The 25,412-nt window shown below is 45.7% G+C and overlaps 1 protein-coding gene and 1 pseudogene across 4 annotated transcripts; both read right to left on the bottom strand.

Moving 5' to 3' along the window:
- Nucleotides 1-19,034: 19,034 nt before the first annotated feature.
- LOC136494385 (uncharacterized) lies at nt 19,035-22,964 on the bottom strand (annotated as a pseudogene).
- Nucleotides 22,884-25,070, bottom strand: LOC136494386 (3-hydroxyacyl-[acyl-carrier-protein] dehydratase, mitochondrial-like). Of its 4 annotated transcripts, none has more exons than XM_066490555.1 (4): nt 24,697-25,070; nt 24,448-24,584; nt 24,238-24,365; nt 22,884-22,975 (listed from the first exon to the last, which is right to left on the bottom strand). In XM_066490555.1, the coding sequence occupies exons 1-3, from the start codon at nt 24,982-24,984 to the stop codon at nt 24,245-24,247; spliced, it is 546 nt and encodes a 181-aa protein (XP_066346652.1). In that variant the 5' UTR covers nt 24,985-25,070; the 3' UTR covers nt 22,884-22,975; nt 24,238-24,244. The 4 variants fall into 4 exon arrangements, 3 of the variants coding, with proteins under 3 accessions (XP_066346652.1, XP_066346650.1, XP_066346649.1); XM_066490553.1 differs by having other exon boundaries at nt 22,968-23,053; XR_010768586.1 differs by lacking the exon at nt 22,884-22,975 and adding an exon at nt 23,063-23,765 and having other exon boundaries at nt 23,845-24,365.
- Between the last annotated feature and the right edge of the window lie 342 nt (nt 25,071-25,412).

The following is a 25,412-nucleotide window of genomic DNA, read 5'->3' as shown; positions in this document are numbered from 1 at the left end:
TGCAAGTGTGAATGGCAAGTTGAGTAATAACTTGGCGCCGATGGACCGAGGCAACGGTGAAGAGCAAGTGAAGTCAAGATCGATGAACCAATACGGTCACGTGATGATATGAAGTGGATCATATCATTTGGTAATTGGTTAGTGCATATGTTGCATCAACAATGGAGGAGATAAAATGGAATGTGCAAGACAAAGGTATAACTTATAGGGCATTTCATTTTAACGGTAAAAAATTGTGTAGAGAAGTGCATGACTGGATTTAGGATAAATGGTCGTACTATCAAGAAGGGCAAACTCGTTTGCATATCGGTCATCTAGTGTCACTTGAGTGATCTAACTTTGCATACGTGTTAGGATCGAGTGAGGCTGAGAAAATACTGCTAATCCTTTGGGAAAATGTTTGTGAAAAGCTAACACACGTGCACAAGCTGGTGAACACTTGGTGGTGTTAGCACATTTGCGAAGGAGAAGTCAAAAGGTGAAGAAAGGAGGCGAAGCTAGGCTCGGTGTGCTGCCCTAGGGGCACCGCCCTGAAAGGTCCTAATGGCTAGAGGGGGGGTGAATAGCCTAATAAAAATTTCTACAATAACACTTAACAAAATGGTTAGACAATTATGAGACGAAGCAAGTGTTGCGCTAGCCTACTCAAAATACAAGCCACCTACCACAATTCTAGTTTAGATAGTATCTATTCACACAATAGCTATGACACTACCCTATGTTAGTGTGCTCTCAAAGGCTAACTAAAGAGCCACACCAACTGTCGGCGTGTCGGACCGGGGGGGTCCTTAACCAACGAGTGAATTTGTGCTGCGTGCCCCTAATCCCCGATGGTGATGCAAAGAGACACAAGGTTTATACTGGTTCAGGCAATCAACGCCCTACGTCCAGTCTGAGAGATCGATCTTGTATTTCTTGCACCGGAGTGCTCGTAGTAGGGGGTTACAAGCTAGGTGAGAGAGGGAGCTAGCCCCAGGTCTCGGCGGGGGTGGTGCGAGCTGCTTGAGGCGTTGTTCTCAAGCAGCGTAGAAGTGTGTGGTTCTATTGGTGAGTTCCTCTTTCTGCTCGTTGTTCTCCTGTCCCTAGAAATGGCCCCGGTCCCTCCCTTTTATACTCTAAGGGAGAACCAGGAACGTACATATGTTGCTACATAGCGTTCTATGAATGGGGATGGCGTGTCCGAGCCCTGCAGGCCGGCCACTATTGTGGTATGGTCGATGGAGTGGCTCCGTCCTTGTTGTGCAGAAGTGACGTGCCGATCATACTTGATCTTGTGCGTCGTGGGGCTCCAGTACAGCTTGAGGCAGGACATGGCGGGTGACGTGCCGGTCATCGTGCGATGACGTCGTAGGGAGCCGAGGCTCTGCAGATTCCGAGGCCGAGCCATCATGGGGGGCTCAGCGGACATGGATCCTCAGGCTGCCGAGCCCCTGAAGCAAACTTGCCGAGGCTTTGGAGGGAATTATTGGTCCTGGGTACTGATTCCTGAGGCCACAGCATCCCGGACGTGGCTCCCCACGCCGTGTTGTTCTCAGAGCAGGAGTTGGCAGCACAGTGAGGCATGGGCATCAACCATGTGCATAGTGGTGGGCACAGTGGCGGGCAACCCCTGCCCAGTCCTGCCTCCCGTCCCGTCGGCCATTCTGCTTTACTGTGCCGAGCATGCGGCCGATGTCAGTGGCAGCAGTTGGCTGAGTTAATGCGACGCGATGTTTTGTCAGAGGGACAGGTGAAGGAAGAGGCTGCGGAGTGTTGCCGAGCCCGCCTCGCGTGAGGCGGTGGGTCAGCGACCCGGCCGAGGCCTGCGACGAGAGGGGGTCGGCCGAGGCCTTCGGTGGGGGATCGCCCGAGGCCAGCGGTGAGGGGGCCTCGAGCGATACGGAGAATTGGCCGAGGCCTTTGGTGAGAGGTTGCCCGAGGCCAGTGATGAGGGGCCTCGGGCGAGTCGGAGAGTCGGCCGAGGCCAGCAGTTGTTAGCTGGTTTCGATCTTTACGAAGTCTAAGCAGTCGTTTTTTGGTTCTTGCTTAGGGTACCCCTTCTCACGGTATCCGACACCAACCAAGCAAGCAAGCTCTCACAACTAGCTACACTAAAGAGCTTGACAACTAGTTTACGGTAATGTAAAGAGAGTGATCAAGAAGGTTATACCATCGTGTAGATGAAGGAACCAATCAATCACAAGGATGAATAATAATGAAGACCAATCACCTCGGAATCAATGATGAACACAATGTTTTTTTACCGAGGTTCACTTGCTTGCCGGCAAGCTAGTCCTCATTGTGGCGATTCACTCACTTGGAGGTTCACAAATTGGCTTCACACGCCAAACCCTCAATAGGGTGCCGCACAACCAACACAAGATGAGGATCACACAAGCCATGAGCAATCCACTAGAGTACCTTTTGGCTCTCCACTGGGGAAAGGTCAAGAACCTCTCACAATCACCACGATCGGAGCCAGAGACAATCACCAACCTCCGCTCGACGATCCTCGCTGCTCCAAGCCATCTAGATGGCAGCAACCACCAAGAGTAACAAGCGAATCCTGCAGCGAAACACGAACACCAAGTGCCTCTAGATGCAATTACTCAAGCAATGCACTTGGATTCTCTCCCAATCTTACAAAGATGATGAATCAATGATGGAGATGAGTGGGAGGGCTTTGGCTAAGCTCACAAGGTTGCTATGTCAATGTAAAATGGCTAAGAGTATGAGCTTGAACCGGCCATGGGGCTTAAATAGAAGCCTCCACGAAATAGAGCCGTTGTACCCCTTCACTGGGCACAACATGGGCTGACCGGATGCTCCAGTCATGTTGATCGGACGTTGGACCTCAGCGTCAGGTCGCCCGACGACAGCCACGTGTCCTGATCTCAACGGTCACTTGAGTTGACCGGACGCTGCGCTATAACTGACCGGACGCTGAGCCACCAGCGTCCTGTCGTTTCCAGTAAGGTTCCAGAAACGCATTTTGCCCACCGGACGCGTCCGGTCATGCACGACCGGACCCTGCCAGCGTCTGGTCAGAGACCCTAGCCTCTGTGAGCTGCCCGACAATAGGATCGGACCCTACCTCCAGCGTTCGGTCACTGAGCGACCCAGCATTCGGTCATGAGACCGAAACGCACACCCTCTGCTGCCACTCACCGGACGCGCCGGTCCAACCGAGACCAACGTCCGGTCACTTACAGTGACCTCCGTCTTTTCTGTCTAGGGCGCCGGTGGCACCATCGAACTGTCCGCACTCTACGGGCGGACACTCCGCCGGTGAAGTTCCTAACCCTTGCTCAAATGTGCCAACCACCAAGTGTATCACCTTGTGCACATGTGTTAGCATATTTTCACAAACATTTTCAAGGGTGTTAGCACTCCACTAGATCCTAAATACATATGCAACGAGTTAGAGCATCTAGTGGTACTTTGATAACCGCATTTCGATACTAGTTTCACCCCTCCTAATAGTACGGCTATCAAATCTAAATGTGATCACTCTCTAAGTGTCTTGATCACTGAAAGGATCTAGGATGCCGCCTAGAGGGGGGTGAATAGGCGTTTCTGAAAATTAACACCTTTAAATGCGGAAACAATTAGTAAAGGGAGTTTCCAAATTGGAAACTCCAAATAAAAGTAATACCACCCTCACAAGTTAGCCACACAGTGTACAAGGTATAAATAATGTATCTAGAAGCTATAACCCTGCAACACAAAGTTAGAACTAAAAATAAATATTTTCAGCACAGAGCTCTAATACCGGACGTGTCCGGTATGAATACCGGACGTGTCCGGTATGCACGGTTTCTGCAGAACAGCCCCGAACTTGCTCCTTTCGATTTCTATCTTCAAACCAAACTACAGGTACCTACTAGAGATATCAATATACACAGAGAACCTGCACAAGAGCTGGAGCAACACAAATATCAAATGAAATGCGAATTGAGACATGATATTTGTTTTACCGAAGTTCGGACTCATTCGAGTCCTACTCTCCGTTGAGGGGGCTGTGGGTGACCCAGCGAAGGTCAGCCCTAGAGGGTACCACGAAGGTCACTCTAGTCGGAGTCTTTTCCAACTCTTTTTCCTCCTTCCACTAAATGATTCTGAGGCGGCAGAATCGACCGTTACAAACTTTCCAAGGCACACCGCAATCTCTCAGGTGCTCTCCGGCGATGCCTAACCATCTAGGACCGAAGAGTCCAAGAGTAACAAATGCGAATCACGAGATTGACAATATGCACAAGTGCTCAAGTGGTGGCTTGCTCTCTTTTTCAAATTCTCTCTTAACCCACAAATTGATTTTGCAATTTGTATCACACACTCACAAAGAGAGGGTTTAGGAGAGTTGGCAAGGCTCAAAAACGTGTGTGTATGTCAGCAGAATCAACAGCCTCCAAAGGTGGAGGCTTGGAGGTATTTATAGCCTCCTTGAAAAACTAGATGTTTTATAGCCTGCATACCGGACACGTCCGGTATCACTTACACTGCGCCAACGGTAACTAAGTTACAGTGATGTTTGTGAGGCGTCGAAACTCCTGAAGAATGCCGGGACTTCTGACCGTCGGAACACCCGACTCACGTCAGAACTCCTGACCCTCAGCAAATTGAAAAACATGTAACTGAGTTAAAGTTAGTGAGGTGTCGGAACTCCCGACGGATGCCGGAACTCCCGACCCTCAAGGCTTTTGAAGATAGCCGTTGGCTTCTGGTCAGGCATACCGGACACGTCTGGTATGACTAGGATAGTGAACCCTCCAAGTCAGTTAAAGTGCGAGACGTCGGAACTCCCGACCCTTGCCGGGACTCCCGACCGTCGAAACTCCTGACTTACATCGAAACTCCCGATGAACCAACCTGAGAACAACAATTTTACAGCTACTGGGCAAATACCGGACATGTCTAGTATCAATACCGGACACGTCCGGTATTGCCAGACCAGCAAAGATAAAGTTAGCTCTTTTGTTGCTCAAATACTCAAAACTCACATGGGTTGGCTTGAGCACTTATGAAACATTATCTACCAACATGATGCATCCCTCTTAATAGTACAGCATACCTATTAAACTCAAGATAAAAGGAAAAATGAATTTATACCACTTGAGTTGATCTATTTTGAATTGATGCCGTCTCTTTCAATCTTCATCAAGTAAGGGTGCTAACATGTTGATATTGATCTTATCACTTGAGCATAGCCATCTTGAGCATGTGACTTGATTCCATTCATCTAATTTGAATAATCCCAAATGTATCAAGTCACTTCTATCAAACACTCCAACAGTGATTTGATCCTCCACATAAACATGAACATCATAGCTTGATTAGTACCTCAACTAAATGCAAGTACTTCCTTCTTCACCCTAGCTAGGTTCTTTGGCCGCCAAGCCATCGCTTGCCCTTCACCCTTGCTTAGTACCTCGAAGCCTTTCCTTGCTATCTTCACCATCTCAAGCCATCAAGTCACATCTTGTGTTCAATCATCCATTCATGTATTGTTATCATTTTTATTTCAATTTAGCAAGCTTCAAATATGAGACCAATCCATATGCAATTCCTTATGTCTCATTAATTAATTCTTACAAGCGTGCTTTTACATAGAACATGGAAATCCCACAATAATTAAGCCTTTGCATGAATTCCATTTGTATTATTGCCTTGTGCTTGAACTAGATTGTTTACACAACAACACATCATTTTGGCTTTCATTAAGTACCTGTGAGATAACCTATTACCTGTCCACACTTAGCAAACGGGTTAGTCCTTTAATCACGTTGTCATTTAATCATCCAAAACCCACTAAAGGGCTAGATGCACTTTCAATCTTCCCCTTTTTGGTGATTGATGACAACTTGATTAAAGCTTACAAAATGATATAAACATTTAAACTTTTGGGTTCAATGATTTATGAGAGGCTCCCCCTTAATATGTGCTTATGATTAGAATTCACAAACTGACCTCAAATGTTAATTGCACATACTAAAACATATAGGAGACTCCCCCTAAATCACTGCATCCGTGGGGTGCATGTGTGTGTGACAAAGTGAAACCGTGATGCATATGACAAGATATATCACACAAGAATAAATATAAAGGCATCACATCAAATATTTTCATTCTAGCATGCATAGTCCTTATGAAAATAAATATAACACATGTAATTCACACATAGCACTCATTACACATTTTCTCAAGTCCACAAGCCACTAATATATATTAAGATAATGTCTCATGAGATACATAGATAAAGCATAAGTGAATCTCATCTCTCACATGATACAAACTGTCTCAAACTGAAGATACATCAATGAAGCTCAAGAAACGAAAACTACAGCCTGCACAGCTTGAAGTACATATCTTCAGGTACAAAGATAAGCAAATGAAACTATCATGAAGCTTTAATCAGTCTCTCTCCCCCTTTGTCATCCATCACCACAAAGGTCCAATAATGACAAACTAAGGACAAAAGGGGCTACAAGCTGTATCTGATCTCTGGCATCACTCATCATCATCCTCATCATCTCTACCAGCATCCTCGTTATCTAAGCGTGTAACACCAGCTGATCGAGAACCACCTGCACCAGACGGGTCATAGCCACCAGACCCGTAGAAGCCACCACCACCTGTCAGGTCACTCCACCAATCTGAAGCATAGTCGTCTGCAGTGCTGGGACGTGGCTAAGAGTGAGTAGGCACTCGAGCCTGAAGTGGTAGAGTGTCAGGATGCTCAAGTGCCTGCTGCTGCTATCTCTAAAGGAACTCAGCATACTCTCTGTCGTATCTGGCCTGCTGGTGCTCCTCAATCTCAGGCTCACTAGCTACCTCATCTGATACTAGAGACCTAGGAGGCTCAAGCTCAAGCCTAGAAGCAATTTGCTTCAAAGTTCGAGTATCCTTCCTCCTAGCCTCCCTCTCCTTCTGCTGCTGGGTCTGGATGTCCCGGCACATCCCAAATATGAAGCTGAAAAGCCTGCGGATAGGCGAGGGAGGACTACCACGGCATGAAGTAGAACATGAAGGAGCATGTGGTGAAGGTGAAGCTCCTACTAGTGCACCACTCTCAGGTGCATCTACCTCTAGTGCTGCTACTGCTGCTCCTGGTCCTGCTAGAGGTAACCCTGTCTCAAGCAGATCTACAACAATCTTTAGGGCCTTGTGAATCTTGTCATACTCGAATGTGTGCCCTGTCACCTGCTCAATCATATACATGATATAGGGAGCAAATCCATAGCCCTTGAGGGGCCTCTCTCCCACACTCCTAATCTCAGACCAAATAAAGTCAAACACACTGAAGGGCTGAGCATCAGGTGTCATCCTGTGGAGTAGGTTCCTAGAATAATCAGCAATGTTGCCCTTGTCTCCACCCTTGCAGTCAATAGTCTTCCTGAACATCCTGTCCAGGTATCTATAGGTAGGCCTCTTGGATCAACCCTTTGCTCATCTCTAGCTTTCCTGGTCATGCCCTTTCCCCTGAAGTCAACTCTAGGAACATAAGAGGGCACATTGGGCAAACGTGTCTCAAGGAGACCATAATGCATCCCCTGACCAGGCGGGTGCTGAACTAGAGGAACTAGCTCCTCCTCCTCAATCTCCTGCTCCTCATCTGAGCTATCACCATCTGATCCTCTGTCAGTGCTCTTCCTCTTTCTTTCTTCTCTAGACTCCACTCTGAACTCATTAGTGTTAGAAGAAGAGCTCCCTGATCCCTCTGTATACTGAGCTGCTGCACTAGAGGCAACCCTGGTAGACCTCCTGCTGGTTGGCTTGAATCTAGGGTGCATTTCCTGTCTCGCCTTCTTGTACTTTTCAAGTGCGGGATCATGCCTGTGCTTGGACCTCGACTCCTGTCGTCCACTCATGGTTGCTGTTCTGTATCCAAAGATTTCCATAGAATTTTAGATACATGCCCATAGCTTATTCTCGAATTGTAATTAGACATAGATTCTTTTATCCAAGGTTTTACAATCACCTCGACACACCACTGTCACAAGGTTTGCAAAACATAGATACAGAAGAAACTATGCCTAATATACAATTCTAAGATTGGATTGAATCAAAGGAAAGCAGAGGGTCTGCTCTGTTGGGCCATACCAGACACGTCCGGTAGCATACCGGATACGTCCGGTATGGGCGACCAACAACCCTAACTAGGGTTCCTTGATTCAACCCATCATGGATCAATTCCAAACTTTAGGCATTGCTTCTATATCACCAATGCAGCATATTGACTGAAGGAATTTCAAAATCATGTATTGACCATGTAGATCGGACGAGGTCCGTGATTAGGGTACCTGAGAGAAGAGAAGAGAGAGTGATGTGAATTCCAAATCCACGGGCCTTCAATCCTTGATGCAAGCCTTCTCCAATGCAATCTCCCTCTCTCTCTTTTGTTGGTGAAAGTCCTCGGTCGCCCTAGGTGAGGAAGAAGGGCATCGGCTGGTTGGCTTGGAAGAACAAGTCTGTCTGGGCCGAAGGGGTACGCTCGGTTTTATAGCCCCGCTCATACCGGACATGTCCGGTAGCATACCGGACACGTCCGGTATACGCGGGCTGGCCCAAATAATTCCAAAAAGTGTTTTCTCTCTTCCAATCTCCTTTTCTGTTATTTCTCAGTCCAAAAAGGTATATAATCTTGATCCAAATTGAGTATCATCACTTTTCTTATCTAATGCCATAAAATGATTTTCTCTTTTCCAAATATTTGGCATATACAAGATTTCGCTTACTTGAGAGAGATAGAGAGAGGCATAGTAGATTGTGGACTTAAGAAAGCCATGTCATGTGTAATTAGCCAATCAAACAATCAAGGAGAGCTATAATCAACACATGACAAGGCTAGGTCACAAAGACCAAGATTCAAATAGTTTTTTCAAATTCACACTTCCTACTCATGCTAGTTAGGGGTTTTGAAAAACATCTCTCCTATGTCACACAAATGCACATTCTAACATACAAAGGGCCTTAGATGCACTTACAATGCATGTATGTAAACACATACCTTTGCCTTGAGCCCACAAGAATACCACTAAGAAGATAAATAGCATGATAGTCTTTATGTTGACCTTAATTGTCAAATAATCATGCTAGTTACGAATTCAACTTTTCATCCAAAGGACTACAAAGAATGCTAGATAAATTTGTCAGTCCACAAGGTGCAAAACAGAAATTTAGCTCCCCCTAAATAAGTGCTTCAAGTAATTTAAATGACTTTCCACAAGCACTTTTATTCTATTAAGAATTTGGGAGTCAATTTTCTATTTTGAACCATAACCAAATAATTTGCCATAAGTAAATTTGAGTATAAGAGATGCTCACAATCCACTTAGATTTGGTAAACCACAAGCTTCTGAGTGAATTGAGGATATATGAAAATATATGGATCAGAAACTCAGTTGCTTATCCAATTAGTGTTCTGGTTCCTACAATACCAGACACGTTCGGTAGGTATACCAGACATGTCCGGAATACTAAGAACAGAAACACTCAATTTCTGTCCCTGGCCATACCGGACACGTCCGGTAGATGCAAGACAGACACAATTAATTTGCTGCTTGTGATTCTTTGTTTAACTTTATTATTTATAGTATACTAGCATCTCAACAAATAAATTACTCTACTAGAGAGCGATCAAAAACATCATATGGCAAACATGATATATCTCAAGTGAAATTAATTAGCCACATTTAATGTTTCACAAATATACCTATTTGTGACCCTATTGAGCACAAAACAAATAAAAGTGGCTATCCTATGAGGTTTAGGTACTTATTACCAATGGTGAGGATGAAATATATGATATATTCATTGAATTATCTTTGGGTCAACCATATAAGGGATTATGATAAGAATTGGTTGATAGATTGAGTGAATATTGTCAAATTGCTTGCTCAACCACCCCGAAGACTTCATCTCATCACCAAGTACCTACATCATTAACCTAAGCACACTTTGGTGCCCAACTCTTGTTGGGTCCTTTTTAGTTAGTCAACAAGTGTTTAGGCACCCAAATGGCTTTAGCACTAGTTTGTGGTGAACACATCACCTTGCTAATGCTAACTCCATTTGTGGTCTTCCTAAGCATATCATTATAAACAAATGTGTTCGGCTTAGGTGAATTACCATTTGGGCATTCATAGCTTAGATGCCCCTTTCTTTTACAAGCATAGCATATGCGGCCTTTGTTTGCTCTATGCTTGTTTTGCTTGTATGGACATCTATCAACCTTATGACCCATCTTATTGCATCCATAGCATCTTCTTGTTGCAACTTGGGCTTCCTTTCTTGCCTCTTTGTACATTGGGCATTTCTTGGTAGGATGCCCCAATTTCTTGCTCATGAGACAAGCACTTTGTCCATCTTCTTCATTTGCTTGGCCTCCTTGGTAGAAGCCTTTTGATTGGCGGCTTCAACCTTATCGACCCAACTCTTGTGTGGACACAGCCCACTCATGTCCATACAAACCACAACCATAGCACATCCTTTTTCCATGTTTCTTGCTCTTGGTTGGGTTGGCCTTGTTTGAGATGTGATTCTTTTGTTGGGCTTTGGAGGAAGCAAGGTTTGAACCCTTCTCAAGCTTCTTCACCATGTTATCACGGTTATCTTGAGAAGGTTGTGCTTTCTCCTTACCCTTCAACCGAATCACATCTTTCTTTAATCTTTGCACTTCTTCTTTGAGCTCTATGTTTTCTATAAGATTTAGCTCAATCGAAGATTGGCTTGCTTGAGGAGCACACTCATTAGTACAAGAAACATTTAATTGAGATGGTGTACTAGTGAGTGGATGTGTGGGAGGTTGAGAAAATTTTACCGATGTAATCACAACCTCATGAGCCACTTCAAGCATAATGCTTGATTCTACTACTTCATCATGAGAGCACTTTAGATGAACATAGTTTGCTTGTAGCACATTATACTTGCTTGATAGTTCATCTAGCCTTGCCTTGAGCTCCAAGTTTTCCTTCTCTAGTTGTGAAACACTAGAAGAGGAGTTAGTAACTAAAGCATGCTCAATTGACAATTTTTCATACCTTTCACTTAGAGCCTTTAGTTCTTCCATCTTGGAGATGAGAAACAATTCTTGCTTTTGAAGTGATTGCTCTTGCTTCTCAATCTCTTCTTCAAGCTCATCATTCTTTTCAACTATCTTCATGATGATGAACTTGTCCTTGCGGTTGAGATGATCAATGTTGTAGTTGTCTTCAACTTCAACATCACTCTCATCTTGATCATCTACTTGTGCTTTCTCCTTTTCTTGATCTTTCTTGTTACTCTTTTTCTTGCTTTTCTTGGCCATGAGACACAAGTGATGAGTATCATGAGATACTAAGGTTGACTCATCACTTGGTCGTCACCGGGCTTGAGCATCGTTGCAAACAACTGCTTGCTGGTCTACTGCCTCGGCCATACCGGACACGTCCGATAGTAATACCGGACACGTCCGGTATGTGTAGGTAGACAGCAAGTCATGTGCTGCTTGCACTTCTTGCTCCGGCTCGGCGCTCTTGAGGTCTTGTGAGGCTTCTTCGCTGCATGAAGACACAATGGACATACTTTCCATTGACTCGATCTCAAGTGCGTCATCACATTTGGATTTTCCATATAAATCAAAAAGTCTAGTCCAAATGAGATGAGCACTCTTCGGAGGTGGTTGTCCATTGAAGATTGCCTCATCTTGAACCTCTACACTCAATGTACTCAAAATAATATTAATAGCTTGAGCATTGAGTTGCACGTATATCTCTTCCTCTTTTGATAAATTTTTGTAGTTGCTCCAATCAACTATAGAAAGAGGTATGCTTGCATCCACAATATGCTCAACAAGAGGACTAATATCTCTAAAAGCATTGAGTATATGTATTGACCAAGTTAGAAAGTTTGAACCATCATTTTGGAGAAGCACCGGCTCCAACTCGATAAGCGTCGACATCCTTTTCTCACGGCAGTGAAGCTTTAGGTGAGAACCTAGCTCTGATACCAATTGAAAGGATCTAGGATGCCACCTAGAGGGGGTGAATAGGTGTTTCTAAAAATTAACACTTTTAAATACGGAAACAATTAGTAAAGGGAGTTTCCAAATTGGAAACTCTAAATAAAAGTAATACCACCCCTCACAAGTTAGCCACACAGTGTACAAGGTATAAATAATGTATCTAGAAGCTATAACCCTGCAACACAAAGTTAGAACTGAAAATAAATATTTTCAGCACAGAGCTCTAATACCGGACGTGTCCGGTATGCACGGTTTCTGCAGAACAGCCCCAAACTTGCTCCTTTCGATTTCTATCTTCAAACCAAACTGCAGGTACCTACTAGAGATATCAATATACACAGAGAACCTGCACAAGAGCTGGAGCAACACAAATATCAAATGAAATGCAAATTGAGAAACGATATTTGTTTTACCGAAGTTCAGACTCGTTCGAGTCCTACTCTCCGTTGAGGGGGATGCGGGCGACCCAACGAAGGTCAGCCCTAGAGGGTACCACGAAGGTCACTCTAGCCAGAGTCTTTTCCAACTCATTTTCCTCCTTCCACTAAATGATTCCGAGGCGACAGAATCGACCGTTACAAACTTTTCGAGGCACACCACAATCTCTCAGGTGCTCTTCGGCGACGCCTAACCGTCTAGGACCGAAGAGTCCAAGAGTAACAAATACGAATCACGAGATTGACAATATGCACAAGTGCTCAAGTGGTGGCTTGCTCTCTTTTTCAAATTCTCTCTTAACCCACAAATGAATTTTGCAATTTGTATCACACACTCATTAAGAGAGGGTTTAGGAGAGTTGGCAAGGCTCAAAAATGTGTGTGTATGTCAGCAGAATCAGCAGCCTCCAAAGGTGGAGGCTTGGGGGTATTTATAGCCCCCTTGAAAAACTAGCCGTTTTATAGCCGTTGCCATACCGGACATGTCCGGTATCACTTACACTACGCCAACGGTAACTAAGTTACAGTGATGTTTGTGAGGCGTCGGAACTCCTGAAGAATGCCAGGACTTCCGACCGTCGAAACTCCTGACTCACGTCGGAACTCCTGACCCTCAGCAAATTGAAAAATATGTAACTGGGTTAAAGTTAGTGAGGTGTCGGAACTCCCGACGGATGCTGGAACTCCCGACCCTCAAGGCTTTTGAAGATAGCCGTTGGCTTCTGGTCAGGCATACCAGACACGTCCGGTATGATCAGGATAGTGAACCCTCCAAGTCAGTTAAAGTGCGAGACGTCGGAACTCCCGACCCTTGCCGGGACTCCCGACCGTCGGAACTCCCGATGAACCAACCCAAGAATAACAATTTTACAACTGCTGGGCAAATACCGGACACGTCCGGTATTGCCAGACCAGCAAAGATAAAGTTAGCTCTTTTGTTGCTCAAATACTCAAGACTCACATGGGTTGGCTTGAGCACTTATGAAACATTATCTACCAACATGATGCATCCCTCTTAATAGTACGGCATACCTATTAAACTCAAGATAAAAGGAAAAATGAATTTATACCACTTGAGTTGATCTATTTTGAATTGATGCCGTCTCTTTCAATCTTCATCAAGTAAGGGTGCTAACATGTTGATATTGATCTTATCACTTGAGCATAGCCATCTTGAGCATGTGACTTGATTCCATTCATCTAATTTGAATAATCCCAAATGTATCAAGTCACTTCCATCAAACACTCCAATAGTGATTTGATCCTCCATATAAACATAAACATCATAGCTTGATTAGTACCTCAACTAAATGCAAGTACTTCTTTCTTCACCCTAGCTAGGTTCTTCGGCCGCCAAGCCATCGCTTGCCCTTCACCCTTGCTTAGTACCTCGAAGCCTTTCCTTGCTATCTTCACCATCTCAAGCCATCAAGTCACATCTTGTGTTGAATCATCTATTCATGTATTGTTATCCTTTTTATTTCATTTTAGCAAGCTTCAAATATGAGACCAATCCATATGCAATTCCTTATATCTCATTAATTAATTCTTACAAGCTTGCTTTTACATAGAACATGGAAATCCCACAATAATTAAGTCTTTGCATGAATTCCATTTGTATTGTTGTCTTGTGCTTGAACTAGATTGTTTACACAACAACACATCATTTTGGCTTTCATTAAGTGCCTGTGAGATAACCTATTACCTGTCCACACTTAGCAAACGGGTTAGTCCTTTAATCACGTTGTCATTTAATTATCCAAAACCCACTAAAGGGCTAGATGCACTTTCAATCACCAAAACAAAATAACTCATACCATTTATACCTTTGCCTTGAGCTTTTTGTTTTTCTCTTTCTTCTTTCCAAGTCCAAGCACTTGATCATCGTCATGGCATCATCATCATCATGCTATGATCTTCATTTGCTTCACCACTTGGAATGTGCTACCTATCTCATGATCACTTGATAAACTAGGTTAGCACTTAGGGTTTCATCAATTCACCAAAATGAAACTAGAGCTTTCACGCCCCTAGCTGTTCGGTGCATGGCCACCTCAGTGGCGATGACCGGCTGGTCAAGGCCGAGAGCAGGGGTTGGAGCTGGCACCGCCGTGCCTTGTCCGGTGGCACTGCCACCCCTAGGGCGGTGCCCACCAGACCGAGGCCGAGAGCAGCAGTAGGTGACTTGGTCACCACACATGTCCGGCGTGCACCGCCATGGAGTGTCTGGTGCACCGTTGGGGCACCGCCTCTTTTCGGCAGAGAGCAAGGGAAGGCGAGGGGGTCACCGCCATGGTCACCATTGTGGTGATGGTAGTGCACTGCCCTATTTTCCCAAGGACGGGATTTTCCCGGGGGTTGGCCTGGGTGGTCACCGCTGAAGGGTCGAGATGGCGACTAGAGGGGGGGTGAATAGTCTTTTCTAAAACTTAATCACGTCGGCTAACCGATACAAGTGCGGAATTAAAACTATCGGTCTAGCCAAGACTATACCCCACTATATGTGTTCACTAGCACCTTGCAAAGATAACAATTATGCAACAAAGGTGCCGAACTAGCTAGAGCTCTCCTAAACAATTCTAGGAGCAAGGTTACACAAACCTATGCCACTAGTACTTTAAACAACAAGGGAGCTCCTACACATGCTAGTAAGCAAAAGCACAAAGCTAACTAAGCTCACTAGCAATGCTCAATAACAAGGCAACCAATGCCTAATTAGAGAGCGCAAATACTTAGTTACACAAACTAAGCAATGTGACTAACAAGGTTACTAAAACCAAATTAACCACGCAAGGGAGCTACTTCTATGCTACACAAGCAAGAAGGTAATTAGCAAGCTACACAAGCTATCTAATTACAAGAGCAACTACACAAGCTTAATATGTATAAAAGTAATTACAAGCTTGTATAATGGGGATGCAAACCAACGGGAAGAACAAGGTTGACACGATGATTTTTCTCCCGAGGTTCACGTGTTTGCCAACACGCTAGTCCCCGTTGTGTCGACCGCTCACTTGGTGGTTCGGCGGCTAATTAGCATCACCCGCTAAGCCCGCACGTCGGGCACCGCAAGAACCTACCTCTTGAGTGAGGGTAGCTCAATGACACGCTTTACTAGAGTTGCTCTTCGCGGCTCCCGCGGGGTGAGCACAATGCCCCTCACAAGCACTTCTCCGGAGCGCCGCACAAGCTTCTTGCGTGCTTCGACGGAGACCACCACCAAGCCGTCTAGGAGGTGGCAACCTCCAAGAGTAACAAGCACCACCGGCTTGCAACTCGATCACCTAGTGCCACTCGATGCAACCTCACGATGCAATCGCACTAGAATCGCTCACTCACACAATCGAATGATCACTATCAAGTATGTGTGTGATGGAGGGCTCCCAAGCACTCACAAGCATGGACACTAAGTCCCTTGAGGTGCTCCACACCAGCCATGGCTGAAGGCCACTTCTATTTATAGCCCCAAGGGCTAAACTAGCCGTTACCCCTTCACTGGGCAACGGTCGGGCCGACCGGACGCTCCGGTCGTGTTGACCGGACGCTGGACCTCAGCGTTCGGTCGCTCGCAGACGGCCACATGTCCCAGTTCCAACGGTCACTGACTTGACCGGACGCAGCAGCTTCAACTGACCGGACGCTGGACCCTCAGCGTCCGGTCGTTTCCAGTAAGCTCCCGAGCATGACCGGACGCGTCCGGTCGAACGCGATCGGACGCAGCCAGCGTCCGGTCACTCTCCAGCTACTGCGTCACCGTACGTCAGCCTGACCGGACGCAGCCTTCCAGCGTCCGGTGCATTCAGATCCAGCGTCCGGTCAGTTGACCGACGCCAGCATCTTCTCCATTCTCTTCACCCTAGCTCAAGTGTGCTAACCACAAGAATTTGCATCCGACGCAATAGAAAATAGGCATTCTATTTTCCCGAAAGCGCCGAATCCCGCCGACCCAAACCCAACTCACCCCTGCAAACACCACCTCCTTTGTAAATGTGCCAACACCACCAAGTGTACACCACCATGTGTATGTGTGTTAGCATTTTCACAATCATTTCCCAAAGGATGTTAGCCACTCAACTTGCCACGCCACTCGATCCTAGCGACGATGCAAAGTTAGATCACTCGAGTGGCACTAGATGATCGATATGCAAACAAGTTTGCCCCTCTTGATAGTACGGCCATCTATCCTAAACCCGGTCATAAACTTCTCTACACACCTATGACCGGTGAAATAAAATGCCCTAGGTTATACCTTTGCCTTGCGCATTCCATTCCATCTCCTTCAATGTCGATGCAACACATGCACCAACACGATCAACAATGATATGATCCACTTCATATCATCACATGATCATATTGGTTCATCGATCTTGACTCTACTTGCTCTTCACCGTTGCCATCGTCCATCGGCACCAAGTCTCGCTCAAGCTTCACCGCCACGCGGTCCATCACTCCAAAGCCTTCGACTTGCCCTTCACGCTTGCAACCGGTCCATCAAGCCAAGTCTTGTCTTGATCTTCTCCACCTTGATCATATGACTCAATGTCATGTCTCATGTGCATTTAAGCTCCTTCATCATCACATGTGTGAGCTTTGCAACATCTCCAAGCCATTTTCACCTTCATGGCATATGTTGCTCACACACATGTACCTGTGGACTAATCACCTGTGTATCTCACATAAACACAATTAGTCCACCTAAGTTGTCACTCAATTACCAAAACCAAACAAGGACCTTTCAACCGCCCCTCCTAGGGCGGTGCCACCACCACCCCTGTCCGGGAATTCGACCGTTGGGAGGGGCACCGCCGTGTCCGGTGCCCTCGCAGAAATCAGCAGCTTTGCTCCAACGGCTATATTTGGCTTAGGGCTATAAATAGAGGTGGAGCTCGGGCTTGGGTTGGTTGCTGAGCACCCTTAAGCCTTGGTGGCTTGTGTAGGTGTGCTTGGGAGCCCTATAACTCACTTATGCTTGATAGTGATCATCCAATCGAGTGAGTGGGCGATTCTAGTGCAATTGCATCGTGAGGTTGCATCGAGTGGCATTAGGTGATCGTGTTGCAAGCCGGTAGTGTTTGTTACTCTTAGAGGTTGCCACCTCCTAGACGGTTTGGTGGCTTGTGATTCCGTTGAAGCACGCAAGAAGATTGTGCTCCGGAGAAGGATTTGTGAGGGGGATTGTGCTCACCCCGCAGGGATCGCGAAGAGCAACTCTAGTTGAGCGTGTCATTGAGCTACCCTCACTTGTGGGTAGGTTCTTGCGGTACCCAATGTGTGGGCTTGGCGGGTGATGCTAATTAGCCACCAAACCACTAAGTGAGCGGTCGATACAACGGGGACTAGCGTGTTAGTAAGCACGTAAACCTCGGGAGAAAAATCACCGTTTCATCATTGTCTTCCCGTTGGTTTGCAATCCCCTTAGACAAGTTTGTAATTACTTTCATATACATTGTATTTAAGTAGTTGCTCTTGTAATTAGTTAGCTTGTGTAGCTTACTAGTTACCTTCTTGCTTATGTAGCATAGAAGTAGCTCCCTTGCGTGGCTAATTTAGTTTAAGTAACCATGTTAGTCACATTGCTTAGTTTGTATAGCTAAGTAATTTACGCTCTCTAATTTGGCTTGTGTAGCCTTGTTATTGAGCATTGCTAGTGAGCTTAGGGGTTTTGTGCGCTTTGTATCACTAGTTGTGTAGGAGCTCTCCGGTTGCTTGAAGTACTAGTTGCATAGGTTTATGTGACCTTGCAAGCTAGAATTATTAGGTGAGCTCTAGCTAGCCCAGCACCTTTGTTGTCTAATTAGGATCTTTATAAGGTACTTATGAACTTAGATAGAGGGGTATAATCTTGGCTAGACCGATAGTTTTAATTCCACACTTGTTTCGGTTAGCTGACGCGTTTAAGTTTTTAGAAAGAACTATTTATCCCCCACTAATCCGCCATCTCGATCCTACACTATGGCAAGAGAGGGAAGCACTCCTTGCTTCTCTGTAGCAAGGGGGGTGAACTTGCATCGGGGATGGTGCTGCAGTTCATTCGCCTGCGCCTTGGCCTTTTCCTCTTTCTCCCTTCTTGCTTCTTGGGAAGTGAGGGAGGAGAGAGCTTACGGCAGTGCTCAGCTGTGCTATTCACAGCTACTGCAGCGCTGCAGCTGCTACTTCTCTTCTTGGGTGAACAGTAAGTGTAGGGGTTGTTGCTGCAGTAGCAGCCGCAGCGCTGCTGCAGCAATCACAGCCATAGAGAATGTATGATTGTCTTGGCACAACTGACCAACAGGCCATTGTATATAGAGCACAAAAGTTTCAGTTTCAGTCGTACTTAACATTTAGGTTTGCAAATAATTTTTTTCATGATGTAATGCATACCATGATATGGTTAGCAAGGAATGCACTCATGCTGTGCCATTACAACCTCATAATTGGATACAAATCTCCAGACTGCTATTTTTTAATTTGGATATTCATCCATCACCGTCTCATGCTGGACTACACAAACTATGAAATCCAATCAACATGAATAATATTGGCTACCAAGCACCTTAAGGGCAAACAACCGTATGATATACCACTGAATTGTTCAAAGTTTATGTACATCATAAACTGAAGAAGTGATACAATGATGTTTATTCACTAGGTGCATAAATAAGATTGTTGTCAGCCACTTGCTGAAGGTGGTCTGTCATAAGCCATACAAGGGTTGTGAACTCACTACCACTGTTGAGCTTCTTGGCATGGGACTCCCTGCTGCATCGGTTGGCCGTGTAGATGAGAAAATCGGCCCAGACCTCATTGACCAGCTGCAGCGCATTGTTAATGTCGATCAGTTCTTCGGCCAGTTCGACTGCCAGCGACAGACGAAAATTCTGAACACGAGGTCCGGTGAGCTTCCTCTGGTATAGGGCGCTAGCAAGGTTGAGGTTAGAACCAGATACAGGGTCATTATTGCTGATGATGTCCATCCACTGAGTGGCCAAGCTCCTCTTGGTCCATTGGTACAGCTTGTTCTGAGCAAGGCCCGGTAGCATGTCAGGTTGCTTGAAGAGGAGGAACATCATGTAGTTAGATAGTGCCTGCACTTCCTCCACAATACGGTGTTGTTTATCCTCGTCCTTGATCTTGGTCTGCCTTTCTGCGAGGAAAATGTCAGTGGCAATGTGCCAGATGATGATCCCCTCGTGGAGCTCAGCACCAACGAACTTGTTATCAATAGTAATGCCACTATGCTCTTTCCAGCGCCCCAGTGCCTCCGTGCCCCATTTCTCTCTGACCATTCCCAGTGTGTTGATGTACTCACTTTTGATCTTGTATTGTACGTAAGTGACCACCAAGTCTTTCAGGCCATCTGGAACACCAACAGCCGGCATGCTATAGCCCAGGATCCCAGCCAACCAGCCACGCTTTGCAGTGCACATCTGCAACATGTTATACTGCCCCATGGTGCCTGACCACCTCCTTGATGGCCTGAAGAAGCCAGCAATTCAAGTACTGTGGGCAAGCCGGCGAAGAGAAAGGACCATACAACGAAGCCGGTGCCACCTCTCCAAACACAAAGCAGAATGCCGAAGACCACTCCACCGTGTTGCACAAATAAAGGAGAATGTCCAGGTAGACCAGAATGCGCTCAGCAGTGATGTCATCTCCATGAGGAAGGCACTGCCCAACAAGGCATAGGTGATAATAGCAACGTCCGCGATTCTGTTTCCCTCCCTGCCGTAGAACTGGAACAGCAGAAGGGAAGCAACCACAGCGAGCGGCGAGACGACGCGGATGCAGTAGCCAGGTAGGGTGTGAAGCACGGGCGCCCTGGTGTACAGGATGTCATACATCAGCGACAGCTCCATCTACACCAGTGTCCACATATACCCCATCTCATTCTCCTAAAGGTATCTAAGTATGCCAACTATGTAGCTCCCTGGATTCTCCGAGGAATCCACCATGGCAGACTTGCAGACACGAAACACGGCATGAGCACGGAGCATGAGGAACTCTTCTTTGTCGACAACCTTCCCTTTAAACCATCCTCGAGGTGGTTTGCCCTCGAGGTAAAGATCACATTTTCCTAGTTGCTCCATGTCCTCCGCCTCCACAGACTCCCGGATGATGCTGAAGTTGGCATGCCGGAGAGCCCATGTCATCTCACAAAACTTGGCAACAGTGACAGTAGTCATCAAGGTTGCACCCAGCGAGAAGAGGATCCCACTGCCGGCAATATGCTTGTAGATGACATACCCTGCTCCCAGGACCTGCACCATAAGGGTCAGAAGATGGCGCTTCCATAGCTTGTTATCCTCGAGGGAGTAGGCCGTGATGTTGTCGGAGCCAGCAAGGTGCAGCAGCAAGAAGGGCGCCCAGCTGGTGCTGGCGCAGGGTGCTGCTGAGGGAGAGGTTGCCGAGGGCATATATCGCGGTGCTGTCCGCCAGCTGGTATGCCAGCCAGAGAAGGAGCCTTTTGGGGCTGCGGCCTTGATGCCGGCGAATCCCAGAGAAGAAGAGCAGGATGACCTGCTGCGTGAGACAAAGGATTACAAGGATCTCAGTTGCCCATCCATTCCAAAAGTCCAGCAGACATCCGGCAATGACTCTCGGCTCCAGCACTGATTTGATTCATCAAGTAACATCGTAGAATAGCCATGCAATAAATAAATAGAGCAGCATATTACATGGGGTTGATAAAAAACTGATAACTAAAATTATTAATGTATACATACAGCGGGTATCCCCTAGTTGATCAGCACCGAAATTAGCCATGCATGTGCCCAGCAGCGGCAGTAAGACATGCATGTGCCCAGCAGCGGCAGTAAGACAGAACAGAAATGAAGATGACGAAGGCTGGATTGATGCTTGGTTATAGGAATTGTTACACTAACTAATCGAGCATATATACAACTAGATGGCCTGGTCTACTGGGTTTGCAAGGGTGGCCAGAACAGCCTAGCTCAACAAACCACATAATAAAGATGAAGAAATTAAGTATTAGTAGCAATTTGTTATTGTTTACTAACCATTTGATATAGATAATTCTATTCATATGGCAATTCCAAGCCTTCCATCAATCAGTGCTAAGAAACATGCGATAGCGAGATATGGATGCACAAAGTACAAACACATGCTATGCTGACACGCAAACATTAACTAGAATCAATGTATACATACTGACCAAAATTAGCCATGTGCCCTGCAGAGACAGAAGACACATGAGGGCAAGACAGAATTGAAGGTGACGAGAGCTGGATTCAGGATTGATTACACAAACAATTACACCAACTAATTGAGCATCCTGCTAGATGGTCTGGTGTACTGTGCTCTTAAGTGTCATCCTGATGCACCAAACCGTATCATAAACATGAAGAAATTAAGTATTAGCATTTTGTTATTGTTTGTCCGTCAGTGCACATGCTCCATTCAATTTGCTAACCATATGCTATCCATCCACCAATAAATGATCTGTACCATGTGACAGTGGGAGGTGCATGGCACAAGTAAATCTGCTGCAGGTAAAGACAAGTGGACCAAGCCTATCATCTTCGATAGTATGTAACTAAGAGCCAAAATTGCCTATATGGCACTATAGGAGACGATTAGCTAATGTACCACTCCGCTGTCCCCACTAGCTATTTTAGCATTCGCTACATACCTTTGCACCATCAAGCATTGCACCATCTATGTACATGGATGGTCCAGACTCCAGATCACTTGAAGATCATCACCACTGTTAACTTTTTTTTCTCTTCCTCGCCTGCTGTAGAGGATAATCCTCTACTGATCTGGTCAAACTCGTGGCTTGGGAGAAAGAGGAAAGCAGGGAACACGGTCTGGTTTCAGCTCTGGGATACCACAGTGGAATTCACGGAGGTGTGCTAGAGGCGGTCAGCACACTGGTACCAAATATGGGCTGAGGTGGTGTACCTTGTTGAGCTGCTCCTCTGTCCTAGATCTCGTAACATGACATTTTTCTAAATTATTTCTTTTGCAGGTTGCATGGCATTTTTTAATCTATATGCTTATGTTAATAAGTAATAATAATTCTCAAATTAGACATGGTGTCAGTATATCTATATACTATAGGCTTCTATTCTTAGATTTTTGCAAAATAGATACTTGTTTCACAATTTTCAATTATTCTTTTTAAAGGACCCAAGATATGTGCAATGTGTGGCTGCCCCGTCCCGAGTGCAGTTTCATCCTCGAGCAAATTTGGGCCATGGGGTATTACCTTGATAATTCTGCCAAATTTCAAATTCAAAATCTAGTCATTTTCAAGATCAGTGGGCCAGGTAAATGATTTTGGTCCAAACATGCCTGACTCTGCTTGTTGCATACAAAAAATGTACCTAATCCTTAGGAGTCCATTCCAAGACTAATGCGGCCTGTTTGAGCCCCAAAGCAAACCATGGAAAGGTTGGAAAAGAACGACAACAGAATATGAGTTGGATAAATACCTTCTAGGTTGGTTGAAAATCCAATATCACTATAGCAGGGGATCCAGTATTTACATATGGTTGTCAGGAAGTAGCCTGGTGGCATATGTGCTGATGAAGTAATGATCAGCCTATTCTTTGATCTCCTGACATAAAAATAAAGGTAAAATGACAGCATTTGTCTTCAAGTATTGTGTTGGGTACTGGAGTTGAATTATTTGCACCTACACAAAAAGGAACCGAAATGCTAAGCCAGTACCAGAAATGCCAAGAAGCAAGTCAGTGTCAACTAAAGCATTGTGTTCCTTGAAATTTGCTATGCTGATAACTGTAAAATAAACCTAGAAACATACTTCAGGCTAAGAAAGACCACTAAAAATCTCTCTGTTAACAAGAAAGCAATGCCACATCAGAAAATAAGAAATATAATGTTCTGCAGATTAGCAAAAATCGGGCAGAGGACTTTGATATTTCAATAAGGATGCAATTGACAGTAAGGGGTGTTGTGGAAATCTCAAGTGCTGACAATAAATTTGTCGCTCTAGTCAGTCCTGGAACAAATGTTGTTAGAAAATTACATGTCTACTAAAGTATTTACGGTATCAGTTTCCAAACTTCAGCAGCAGCATTATTCCATTTGCCAACAACATTTGATAGAAATGGAAAATAAAGATTTATGTTTCAGAGGAGTGCTCAATGTTGAGGACATGGCTTCAGAAACATGAATAACAAAAGGCTGCTTCTGTTATACTTGCAATAAGGCAACCAATTTCATTGAAGTTTTAGATGATAATTACTTCACTATTATCATGAGTAATATAATATAAAAGTTTATTTAGGAATAGGCATGATTCTAAAAAGAATAAAGCAACCCAAATATCTTCATTTGACACTGTCCTTGCTCATGCTTCACATCATCTTGCTCAGATCCCATCTCTTCTATGGATAACATATGTTGACTAAATTAGATTGTCTATATGGTAAGATGTTGCTCTTTTCTGAAAGAAAAACTCACATGTTCTGATATTTGGTGAAATGCAAATGATTCGTACAGGGAGTTTCTGAAATCCCCTCATTATATGGCAGTAGCCAGAAGTTAAGAGGCATGATAGTACAGGATCAATGGCCAGGCACTGTCCATGTATGAGTGATTGGCACACTTAACATAATCACAGAGATTCATAGGGATAAATAACAGGTTTACTTCACTCCTCGCTTACAATGTGAACGCTACAATAAGTTTTGTTCAAACGCATCCTACAGTGTTAGTGAGGAGAGGATTTCCAGGTTGGGATATGATAAGTTCCTGACAGACAGCAGAAGATTTTCTGACTAGCTTAAGCATTGTGCTACTCCAACTACTATTAAGCAACAGCAACATTTGACTAATCACCTGGTTTCAGGTCACCTTTTCACTACTGCTTGCTAGTCGACTGAGAGCTGAGCTCCAGTGTAGGCAGGACAGCCATTGCTTCCCCTTCAATTGCAACAGAGCCCTCCTCTTCGTCCATGAAGCATTTGGTTGCAAACTTGACGCTGCACAGCGCAATCGATAATTAAGTTAGCTTGAGGTCTCAATAAGGCAAAGATGGGAGCAAGGCTTGCTGCAGGTGCGTACATGTATCGGCTTGCCGTGCTGCTGTTCGCGGCCCCTGTCGTCCTGATGTTGAGCGCCTGGACTCGAGCAAACACCTCATCTCCGACGTACACCGGCGCCGCAAACTTGAGCGTCTGACTCGCGTACACCGCGCCAGGCTGAACCAACCAAACCGAACCAAACCATCAAGCGAAGCCACACTGTGAGACTCCATGCTGACGCGCTGTTCGACGGAATGCCGGAGAGGAAAGAGGGAGGGAGCGTACGTACGAAGCTGGCGGCGATGAGGGAAGGGAAGAGGGACGCCACGAGCATGCCGTGCACGACGCGGCCTCGCTGGAACCCGCCCAGCTTACGGGCGACGGCGTCGTCGAGGTGCACCGGGTTGCGGTCCCCGCTGACCGCCGCGTACGCCGCCATGTCGTCCTCCGTGAAGCGCCGGCGCTCGCGCAGCGCGTGGCCGACGCTCAGCACCGCCGGCGGCGAAGAAGCGGCCGACGTGGTGGTGGTGGCGGTGGTGCGGACGAGGGGGAAGATTGCCCGGCCGCGGAGGCGCATCGTGGCGGCGCCGATGGGGAATTCGGTGTAATCGGAGTTTTTTTTTTTAGGAAAAGGTGTAATCGGAGATGAACGAACCAGGAAGCTGGCAGCTGGGGTCCAGCTATCTATCAACAATTCGGGCTACAATCTTTACAAACGAATCCTGCCTCCAAAAGTGCCAGCGTGCCAGCTTTTCGCGGCCGTTGGACCGAGCGCGCGGACAGGACGAGCCGCGGTCATTTTTTTGAAAAACCTGTTTGATTTTTTGGAAATCAATCCATGCTTCGTAGATTCTCTTAGTATATTTTGCAAAAAAACACCTTAGATTATTTTAAAATCAATCCGCAGACCAGATTGGATGAGTGTCGGGTTTTTTTTTTTCAAAAAAGACTCGAAAATCAACCCGCGCTCAAGAGACCCTTTCAGCATTTTTTACGAAAACATCC

Source organism: Miscanthus floridulus, chromosome 11, assembly GCF_019320115.1.
Source record: "Miscanthus floridulus cultivar M001 chromosome 11, ASM1932011v1, whole genome shotgun sequence".
Lineage (NCBI taxonomy): Eukaryota > Viridiplantae > Streptophyta > Magnoliopsida > Poales > Poaceae > Miscanthus > Miscanthus floridulus.
Note: the sequence above shows the minus strand (reverse complement) of the source record. Positions and strands in the feature narration are given on the sequence as shown.